The sequence below is a fragment of the Oryzias melastigma genome, linkage group LG10 (assembly GCF_002922805.2).
Source record: "Oryzias melastigma strain HK-1 linkage group LG10, ASM292280v2, whole genome shotgun sequence".
Classification (NCBI taxonomy): Eukaryota; Metazoa; Chordata; class Actinopteri; order Beloniformes; family Adrianichthyidae; genus Oryzias; species Oryzias melastigma.
In genome coordinates, this window is record NC_050521.1 from 21,655,345 (window position 1) to 21,666,875 (window position 11,531).

Below are 11,531 nucleotides of genomic sequence, written 5' to 3' on the forward strand. Positions count from 1 at the left end.
AATTGTACTCTTTCATTTGGTTTGGTTGTACTTTCACCAGCAGAGGCAGAGCGGTTGACCTCTGATCAGAAGATTACAGGTTCAGTTCCCACTTTGCTCGCCCATGTGTTGAAATGTCCTTGGGCAAGACACTGTACCCCACATTGCTCCTGGTGGTTATAGGTAGTTGCCAGTGTTGTTCTATGGCCACACCCCCCTCGGGAACATGCGTTCAAGCAACCACTTTCAAAGAAAAGTCAATGTATATGCGTGTTTCAGGCTCCTATGCATTCAAACATCACCACTTACCATACATTTTTAAACCTCATGCTATCTTATGGGGTCTACATAACCCCAGCCTTACTTTGGCGTGTTATTCCAAATGTGGATAGGATTTCATGTTGCCATGGACACCAGTGAAAATCATAAATCCTTGAAAAAAAAAAGTTCAGTGCACTGTTTTGTGGGGTCCAGATGAACCCACTCCCAACGTCAACATACATAGGATAGCACAAGGGTTTAGATCAATTCAGACTCAACGTCCATTGAATCTGCATTGAAAACATTGACTGTATGTAGAACTGGACAGAGCAGCTGTGATGTCACAAGAGAAAATCTCTTACCTTTGGCTCCAACGAACTTAAACAGGTTTTCCACGATCCAGACACCACCATTTGGATCCAGAGGACAGTGATAGGTCTGAGTCAACGTTTGACCACTGTCATCAATCATGAGTAGGCTAGTTCAGGCCACACCCCTTCCACTGAAAGCGACTTGGGAAAATCTGTCCAACGTTAAAGGTGGGGGCCAGCAGACACCGCATCCTTTTACCGAGGCATCTGATTGGTTAGTTTATAACTTAATTAATTTGCAACAAGAGAAAAATGGTTAACAAATAGAATTAGCAAGAAGATGTTAAGAAAAAAGGCATCAAAGCAAGAATGTATCTGACTGATACTATGACAGAGTAATAGCTGTTTATTTCTCCGTAGAAGTCTATGGGATGTTGGTTCTTGGAACCAGCTGGTACTTCTTATTTGGAATACGACAGTCCAGCGTGAACACCATATTCTAAAAGACCGTTCTTGAACATTAGCAGAACTGTCATCAGTGTGTGAATTTGTGTGTTTATTGGTGATTGGAACTGTGAATCTAAAATACTCTGGATCTTGAAGCAACATCTAAAAGTGAGTAAGTGTGCACCATTTTCAGGAGTGGACTATCCATATCTCAGTGTGAGATCCAACTCTATTTCCTTTACTTGTTTCTCTTCAACTTCATTTTTGCATGCCATGAAAGAAAATAAATAAATAAATAAAAACAGGCCACAGTATAACACAAGCACAATTACTAATATAATATAAAAATGAAAATGTGTTGTTAAATGTGCTCCGAGGAAGTAAAATTGAAAGACGACTTGTTTTTTATCTTAGCATTTTTTAATACTTTTATCATATCCTGGTCAAAGCTTGTTTAAGGACAGGTCCCGGGTTTGAATCCCGGACGAGCCCCTAAGTTGTAACGACCACCTCAAATAAAAGTCATGACACACACGATGCAGACTGGGTAAGGGTTAACCAAAGGATTATTTTAGCATATATCTAACACAAATTAATCTGTAAATAACAGTAGATGGGTTGGAAAGGCTGGATCTTCATCTGTCAGGTGGGAGAGAGCGACGCCATGACTCCCAGGAGCTTTTATACCTTCTGTGGGACTGGCCCGGTCCGCCCAAAGGGTGGTGACTCCAACTCAACCAGGACCTGCAAACAAAAAGGGGAAACACACACAGAGACACACATGCCTGGAAGAGGGGGAGACTGGGGTTGTAACACAAGCAATACCAGCCTAAATCAAGAGGAATTAGAACAGGAGTGTCCAGAGTCAGTCCTTGAGGGCTGGTTTTCCAGAAATCCTTCCTTATCTACTGCTGATTACCTGGATCAGGTGTGTTTGGCCAATAAGGGACTTCAATGACAGGTTGGTTGGAAAACATGTAGGACACTGGCCCTCGAGGACCGACTTTGGACACCCATGAACTAGAACGATCTGATTTCTAGGCGATCTGGTTTGCTTCCTTTCTATCCTCATTTTGACTTTGTTCACTGATCCATCCTAGAGTTAAGACACTCTAAGACCAGAACAGTCCAATGTAGCTGGTTCATTTGGGTTTGGAATGCCCAAAATGAACTCCAATCAGAATGACGAAAGTCAAGAAAATGAAAACTTGGCAAGTGTATTCAAAGCAATAATATTGTTGTTAAGTTCATGAGACATATTCAGATTTTTCTTGATTTGTTCTTTTTAGATCCGAGGTACGAATTTTAGATTTTCTCACATTCGAAACACTCTGTAATATTTGTTGAATTGCACAAGGATTCATGCGCATGCATCCTACCTTTTTCAGATGGACCAAGGTCGAGTTTGAGGTTATGCGTAACCCTTTAACGCCAGAGCCGTCGCCGGTGAAGGCAAAATACCACATTCTTGAACCGTTTACACAATTAATGTTATGCTGAAAAAAGTGGTTTTGCACTGATATGCAACACTTTATGTCGGGGTGTCAAACTCAATCACACAGGAGGCCAAAATCCAAAACACACTTTAGGTCGCGGGCCGAACAGGATAAACATTTGTTAAACACTCTAAAACTACATTTTTAAAACTTTAAAAAGATAACTTTTTAGCATAATTATGAACTAAATATATAGCATTACCAGGGATAATGCTAGTGGGAATGCTGTAAGTTGAATTTGGCCGCTGAAAACGCTCGTGCTGATAGCTGAAGATGCTGAAATTGATAACTAAAAACACTGAAGCTGAAAATGCTGAAGCTGATAGGCAGCTAAAATATTAGCTAAATTTCAAATTAGCCTAAAAAAAGGAAAAAAATGGGTTAGCCAAAACAACTAGCATATAGCTGAAATATTAGCTAAAAATTCGTAGTAAATGCCAAAATAGTCAAAAAGCTAGCAGAATACAAATTTTTAAAACTTCAAAACCATAACTTTATAACATAATTATGAACTAGATCTGTAGTTTTGCATGCAGTAATGCTAGTGGGGTTGCTTTAAGCTGCATTTGACCGCTGAAAATGCTTGTGCTTATAGCTGAAGATGCTGAAATTGATAGCTAAAAACACTGAGACTGATAACTGAAAATGCTGAAGCTGATAGGCAGCTAACATATTGCCAAATTAGCCTTAAAAGCTGAAAAAAAAATTAGCCAAAACAACTAGCATGTAGCTGAAATATTAGCTAAACTCTAAAATAACCAAAAAAAAATCTTAGTAAATGCCAAAATAGTACAAAAACCTAGAGGAATACCCATTTTTAAAACTTTAAAACTTTACATTTTAAACATATTTATAAATAATAAAAATGCAGGGATATTATTCCAGAATAAATCAACTTAAACCTTAAATAACTTTCAATATTTTACTCTCTATAAAAAAATATTTCGTCCAAATTATACCATTTAAAAATAAACGCAAGATAACATCGGGCCATTAATAACAATAAAATAAAAAGATCTGGAGGGCCGGATCCGGCCCCCGAGCCTTGACTTTGACACATGCTTTACGTCATCATGGCACAAAGAGGCTTTTCTCCAAGAAAGAATCAGTTGGTTATGTAAACACCTCAGTACTGTGTTTCTCCGCTTCAGAATTAATTGGAAATACGTCAATTAGGCGAACAGTTGAAGAGTTACTTTAAGTCAAAGGACGTCAAACCTTTCAAACAAAGTGGATTATCTGACCAAACAAACTTTGGTCTGGAGGAATCTGTCCGGGTGTGAACGGAGCCTAACGGCGGTTAAAGTTAGCCAGCCTAAAGCAGATGTGTGCGTCTGCAGTTTAGCAGACGCGCTTGTAGTCTGGTGACAGATTTTCTCTTAACATGCTAGTATGAAATATGACCTCTTAATTGTCAGCATGCAGTCATGTGTGACCACCTAACATGGCAGCCTCAAAATAACAAACTGTAGTTGTCACTTTATGTTCCTTAATGGAGCAATCACGCGGCGGAGAGTTACAGCGCTGGCAAAGACACAGATGCTGCAGCATCGATGGAGACCATGGAGAAGATCACACTCTTCACGACATTTAATGCTACTATTTATATTTAAAATCTTTAAAAAGGTGATGTCAAGTTTACGTAGTCGACTGTTTTCCAAGAATATAGCTCACTTCTCGACTTAAATTCTGACAGCAGATATGAAGAGTTTCATTTGCTTCATTTCCTTCCATGAAGATTTCCACATTGGGTTCAGTTGCTCAGATGTCTCCCGCCGCCCCACCCCACCCCCCAGCTTTAAAGCTGCCCAGCCCTGTCAGGGGATGCCAGAGCTGAGGATGTGAAATTGATTTTAGGTTACACGATTAATCCTATTTCGGATTGCTCTGTCTTCTCCTTTCTTCTCTGACACCTCCTCCCCTCCTTTTTTTTTTCTTTTTCTCTCGCACAGCTTCCTGCTCTCGTTTTCTCTCCAGCTACAGTTGATTTGGAGCCAACTGTCCTCTAATGCATTATCAATACTGAGAGTGGTCCTCTGCCCTCAGGTGATCACTTATCAAGTGTGGTCACTGTGAAGGAGCAGCAATACCCTTCAGACGCCATGAGAATAAACACTGCTAATATGGAGGCAATCACAGGGAAAAAATAAACAAAATATACAAAATTAATGTCAAGAAAATCTTATTTTTAATTACATTCTAAATTTAACAATGTATTTTTAATTAGTGTTTTTTATAACAAACATTTTGCATGTATATTTCTATATTTTCATTAATATTTCTTGTGTTTTTTTTTTACAAATATTTGCTGTTTTTCTTGTTATTTTAACCCTTAACAAAATGTTTTACTCATATACAATTTAATACTTATATATGACATATTTTGGTGTCTTATCTTTAAGATCGATTGTTTTAAGCATAAAAAATATAAACGTTTAATTTAAATTAAAAAAAAAAGAAATCTTCACGTTGATAATCCTTTTATCTAAAACTCCAAATGTTTGGGAAATATTTAATTTCATAGCAAATATTATTTTTTAGAACACATTTTTGGGATATTTTCCCTTCTTTTGGGATATAATCTTATTTGTAAAGCAAAATTAGTAATTGCTAGAAAAATTATAACATTTAAATGGGAAAATATAAAACACCAACAATAAATCACCGGAAAAACAAAGTAAAACAAATATACTTGATGGAAAAGAGTAAAAGATTATTTTTAAATGTCTACTTTAGAGGTTGTTCATTATTTTAATATATATTCAAATTAAATAAACTTATAAAGATATTGCTAAATATGGATACCCGAGGTCTTTATAGATTAATTCCAACTCACTTCATTGATTGTTTAATCATTTATTTTTTTTCTTTCCTTGTTTTTAAAGAACTGAAAGTGTTTTTAATTTTTACTCTATTTGTTTTTGTTTTGTTATGTTGGTTGATTTAAAACCTAACAATCAAAAAATAAATAACAAAAATAAAATGTATATAATTCTAGTTTATTTAATTGTTTTTACTGTTATGTTGGAGTGTTATATTTTTTAAATTTATAATTGTTAAAAGTTCGTTCCAGAACATGTTGAAGCTTTTGAGTTTCGGTTTAAAAAATGACTGAATTTAAGTGCATTGAGGCCCAAATGGATCCTTTTCTGAAAGTGTGAGTAGTAGTAATGGGATGGACGGTTTTAGGGTGAATTGGTTCAAAAAGAATAATTCCAGTCCAACTGTCTCATGTGAGGTTTCTGTTTGTGAGAAGCAAACAAACGCTTGATGTTGGCCGTGTCAAAATATAGTGGGACTTTCAGTGTCCTCTGTGTGACCTGATGCAGCAAATAGTCCTATCCTGTTGTTTTGGATTATTTTATAGAGGAAAAAATGAAGAAAAAAAACATTTTGGGGGTTAATTTCTACAAAAATTGTTGCTGTTTGAGTCTCTTCTTCTTTTACTTTGTTGTTTCTGATAAACTGATTTACAAGTTCAGATGTTTGATAGAAAATGAGAAAATCTGAAGTATTATTTGGACATAAACTGAAATCTTCTGTCTTCCCTGACCTTCAAAGGCTTTTTAAACCGCTGAGGTATTTTGTGATCCACTCCAAACATGTGCTCGGATGGCGCTCGACTCTTTCCACTCCGATTTGTGTGAGGATGCAGAAGAGCTCCTCCGCTTTTGTTTTCCTCCATCCCAAAGAAATCAGGGATTATTTCAGACCCAAATAGATGGATGGAATCAATCAGCCGTGATTTTACTTCCCTGTTCTCCAACATAACCGCCCTCTTTCACCTCCACCCTCCCTTTTTCCCCTCTGTCTCCCCCACCCCCCTCTCGGGGTTGCAGACTGAGGAGATGCATAAATTCAGACACATTAGTATTCCAGTCAGGCTCTCCACTGCGAGGCAAGGCCTAGCACCCTTCCGCCTCTCCTCCTCCTCCTCCTCCTCCTCCTTCGCTTCCTTCGCCCTCCCTCCTTCCCCGGATCTATTTCTGAATGATGCCAGCAGAGCTGCATCCACACTTATTTCAATCCAGAAATGATTCTCAGGCTCCACATTTATTTGTTTGTGTATCTTCTGTCTATTTCACCCCAATTATGCACAGCTGTAGTCTTTGAAATGAAATTCATCTGCTCTTGATTGTGTGTCAGTGTGTGTGTGTCATTGTGTTTTTTGCTGTCAGGCCCAGCAGCCCGGGCGATAAATCACGCATGTCTGATTGAGGAGGGCAGAGGGCCCGGACAATAACATTTCAGTGGAGAAAGCGCCTCAGTGTTGCTGTGATCCGCAGAGATCCCGCTGAACCGCTGGACGTTTTACAGCTGCCTTCTGACTCCAAGCATTTATTTATTCAATAAAAATATATATTTTTAATTAAAAATCTAAAATAAATTCAATAAACTAAATTTTTAAATCTAATTTGAAATTTAATAATTTTACAAACATCAATTTCTCTTTTAAACAGAGAAAAAACATTTTATTACAACATACATTTTTATTATTATTAATATTATTTTCAAAACAATACAAGCTTTATAGTGAAAATAAATAATTGCTGTCATTGTAATTTGGAATAAAACTGCTCAAACATTTCAATCATTATGGAAAATATGTTGTGTGTTTTTATTTGTTTGTTTCCTGCTTTTATTTTTTAAACATCACTAATTAAGTGCATGAATAACTAACAGCAAGTGTTTAAATTAACCATTTCAAAAGGGTAATAATATATAAAAACTGTACAATATTGGAAAAAATACGAAGTAAACAAAAACAAAACCAGGAATATTTGTGATTATAAAATTTTGTTTGATATTGAGCGTACATTAAAATTATAGGCAGGTCTTTTCTAGTTCTCTGGATCAAAGTCCACACAGTTTATATGGTCGAAAGTCAGGAGAATTAAAAAGGAAGCTGGAACTTTGCGCGCGTTCTTCAGAAGCTACAAACAAGAAGATGGAGGAAGAAAAAAAATCTTCCAAGTGCTTTAATGTCGTAAAAGAAAAAAAAAATGTTTGGGAGAGCTCCTGGAGCTGCAACAAATCAATTAGGAAGAGGGATGTGAGCTTCAGTCCCGGCTTCTTCAGGAGACAAACAGAAGGCGCTGGAAGGTAAAATTTTTAGGCACATTTTTTTTTAAATCCACGATGTAGAAAAGAGTGAGTTTAGAAAAATGCCCCCGTGACTGAGAGAAGGCTGAGCAGGTGTCTCTGCTGGGATCCAGAGCGGGAGGCGTCTGGAGGAGTCCGTGCCGGCGCCGGGACGGGAGGCGCGCGGCTGGGAAGAGGCCAGCGCGCGCCTTTGCGCTCGCGGGAGTCCCCCCGCGCCTCCGGTCAGAGATCGTGGCACGAGGACGCGTCCCCCCCGCTGTGAGAATAGGGTCCCTCGTGCGAGGGAGGCGGCGGAGGCTCCCCCGGCGGCGTCATGCGCTTCTCCTTCTGCCTGCGGTTGCAGAACCACACGCGCACCACCTCCTTCTCCAGCTGCAGCGTGTCCGCCAGCGAGGAGATCTCCTGCGCGGACGGCTTTGGACACTTGAGAAAGTGCGTCTCCAGAACTCCCTTCACGCTGACCTCGATGGACGTCCTCTTCTTCCTCTTCCTCCCCTGAGCTGCTATCTTGTCTATACTGCTGGAGCTGCCCGTGGAGGAGTCCGCCTCCTCCAGCCACTTGTTCAGCAGCGGCTTCAGTTTGCACATGTTCTTAAAGCTCAGCTGCAGCGCCTCGAACCTGCAGATGGTGGTTTGGGAAAAGACGTTACCGTACAGCGTGCCCAGAGCCAGCCCCACGTCCGCCTGCGTGAAGCCCAGCTTGATCCGCCGCTGCTTGAACTGCTTGGCAAAGTGCTCCAACTCGTCCGAGGTCGGCGTCTCCTCGTCGGAGTGGTCGTGGCAGTGGTGCCCGCCCAGGTCGCTGTGCTCGGGGCTGAGCGTGTCCCTGAGGCCCGGGTGCATGCCTTGGCCCTGCGGGTTGGGCGGGGGGGTGAGCCCGCCGTGGTCCAGCATGCCGTTGACAGTGAAGCCCGTCTGGGAGTAGATGTTGATCTGCTGCCCGCTGGTGATGGAGGAGTTGTGGGACACCGGAGTCCCCCAGCCGCCCGGGTGGCTGTTGTGGTGGGGGGAATGATGCGCGACGTGCGGGGAGCGGTGGTGGATGATGCCGAGCTGCAGGTCCTCCCGGCCCGGCTTGACGTCCTGCTGCTCCATGGAGGTCGACCAGGGGCTGCCCTCCGACAGGCTGGTCGCCCACTGGTGCCCGAGGGGGTGCCCGTTGCTCTGGACGCTCTGCAGGTAGTCACTCTGGAGGAGTTTCTGGTGCCCTCTGTACGGACTCGCAGGCTGCATGGCCTGGCTGTCCGCGTGGATCATGGAGCTGGAGCTGAGCAGGGTGTAGGGGCTGGAGGCAGCTGTGGCCATGCTGGCTGCTCAACCCCACCAATGCTACTGAAGAGAGGCAGCAGCTCAGCCTCTGACATCTCCCCCTCTCCCAGCGCTTGGCAGCTGCCTGGCACTGACTGACAGCGCGCGCCACCACTCACACTCCTACCGGGGACACGTTTCCACCAATGACGGCGCAGAGATCGGGACGTCCTCCTTTGAAAGCGGAGCAGTCGAACCGGAAGTGTGTGTGTCGCAGGGTCCTGGTCCATTGGGTCTGGCTGCGGAGTGATGGGAGCGCAGAGCGCAGTTCCTGTTTATTAATTAAAGTTTCCAACTGATTTACGCGCGGGTTTATTGCTGCTCCTGTCACCCTTGAGCGCGTGCGGAGAAAGAGATTAAAGCGCGGTGGCATTTCATAGACGTGCCAGCACTTAAATTACAGGAGTACAATCAAACTAAAAGCAGTTCTTGCTCCTAATGATTAACTTAAGAGAAATTTCCTCAGGTGTTTGTGGAAAGACGCGCGTTTTACGCACGATGATTTACGCACGGCAATTTACGCACAGCTCATTTTTAAACCTTAATCACTGGAGGAAAACAACACAGTAAAACAGCAATTTAGTCTATAAAACAAGACTTCTCCAAATACCATAAAAATTACAAGAATCCAATAAATGCACAAAGAAAAATACATTTAAACTTAATTTAATTCATTTTCTGTTTTCTGTTTTGGGCACACTGCGGCACTATTTTGAACCCAAACCCTCTCCTCCCTCCCTCAGTTATTCCACAGCCATCGTGGGTTGAAAAATAACCACATCTCGAAGCGAACTTTGCTGCGTAATTATATTTGCCATTAGAAGGCTGCGTCACAGTCCCCTTATTGGTTTGAAACTCCATTAAACATATTGCTCCAGCTCCCCGGGTTAAGCTTGATTTAAATTTGCATACATTTTCATACATTTAGGAGAAATAAAAGAAGGCTGCAGCCACCAGAAAGTCATTAAAGAAACAGCGAGGCGAGCTTTAAAACGGAGCCGCGGACAGCGGAGGGGGAGGAAGGCCGCGGCAGGTGAGCTGACCGGAGGGATGGAGGTGCGGATTAAACCGCTGGAGGGGCTGGAGGCAGGAGAGCAGACGGGGGAGATGGGGCACATTATTTATGTTTGGAGCTGCGTTCGAATGCTTTACGCGGATGAGATTGATTGAAGGTTTGATGATCTGCGGTTTGTTGCTCCACTTCCCCACTTTTGGTGAACTGGATCGCTCCTTTTGCGTCTTCGGGGGTGGAGAAAGTGATGTTTGTTGTGAAGTTGCCCCACACTGCACGGCGGCGGTGTCATATTGATTACACGCTGCGAGAAATTGATTTTGGAGAATTAATTGTCCGTTTAGAGAAGGGTCTTTTACCAAAGATTAAGTCTCTGAAAGTGTAAAAACGTGATTTTTATCATTCCTCTATAACCAGAAATAAACAATAAATAAAACGTGGCGTTTTTGTGTTGCAAAAAAATAAATAAAATGTGCGTTTTTTGTGGTGCAAGAGGGACTTTCAAATGGGGGGGTTGTGATGCTCTCCATAGTCTAAGTTTCTAAGTGTAACAGATGCTTCTCTAGAAACGCTCCTTGTGCCGATTCCCTTTTATTCACATCAACATTTTTCTGCCGTCGAGCGCGTTTCCATAGCGAGGCGAATAAAAGGCAAATCCCCGCTCCGCGCCTCCAATAAAGAGCCCATTCACAGAAATAACCCGAGCCAGCTCTGCTACACTTGCAGCACTGCGGGCTCTCTGCTACCAAAGCGCACATTACTGCTTAAAAACAAACCAACTGTAATTTCTATAATTTTATTCTTTGCTTTTTTTTTCTAGAAGCGACTGTTTCTGGTTGTTTTGCGCGGCGGCTGTGAGGGAATTTTTTACAGATTATCCTGTGACTCAGGCTGTTTACTGCTTGCTATATTTATTTATATGTGTGCAGCTGGATAAATAAACACTAAAAGGTTATAATTTTTAAAAGGGAAACAAAGGATTAAAGAAGAAACCACATTTTCTTATTGTTTAAAACAAAAAACGGCAGTTTTACCCCCTAAATTATCTACCAAAATTAACATAAATAGTAACAAATCTGTTAAATTATTTATTTAATTTTTTTCTGTTTTGGAATCTGTAAAGAAAATTGTCTCAAGGCTGCAAATTTCAACAATTAAAACGCCTCCAAATAAAATAAACATATGCGCCAAAATACGCAAAAATAAATAAAAAAATATATTTTTTTGGCATTTAATGTGACAACATGTTTTCTAGTTTGCAATATTTATTTGCTTATTTCATTTTAATGAATTTATTTGGCTTTTATTGTTTGAAGTGAAGCTGCTGCAGATAAATCTGCTGCAGAGACAGCCTTTGCCTTCAGGGCAGGACCTGTCACTTTTGGAGTCATGACCTTTGCAAACTTTCCCCCACGGAGTCCAAAAATCTCTGCTTCAGCGGGCCAACAATGACCGCTGGTTATTTATTTATCTCCTAGCAGGACAAAGGCTACTTTTTTGTGGCTTTCTGCCAATAAAAACAAACAAAAAGTCCTTTAGTTTCTTTTTAAAGCAAACGTTTTGTCCATAATTTGTCCTTTTTTCCAGTTTTCTTTTCTTTTTTTCTCCCTTTGT

The 11,531-nt window shown here is 41.2% G+C and overlaps 1 protein-coding gene across 1 annotated transcript; it reads right to left on the reverse strand.

The window, feature by feature from the left end:
* Window positions 1-7,517: 7,517 nt before the first annotated feature.
* Window positions 7,518-9,198, reverse strand: LOC112153153 (POU domain, class 3, transcription factor 4). Its single transcript, XM_024283114.2, has one exon. It carries the CDS (start codon window positions 8,900-8,902, stop codon window positions 7,820-7,822), a length of 1,083 nt encoding a protein of 360 aa, XP_024138882.1. The 5' UTR covers window positions 8,903-9,198; the 3' UTR covers window positions 7,518-7,819.
* Window positions 9,199-11,531: the final 2,333 nt, after the last annotated feature.

Excerpts from the sequence above, each read along its gene's own strand:
- LOC112153153 (XM_024283114.2), bottom strand. The coding sequence starts at position 8,902 with ATGGCCACAGCTGCCTCCAGCCCCTACACCCTGCTCAGCTCCAGCTCC.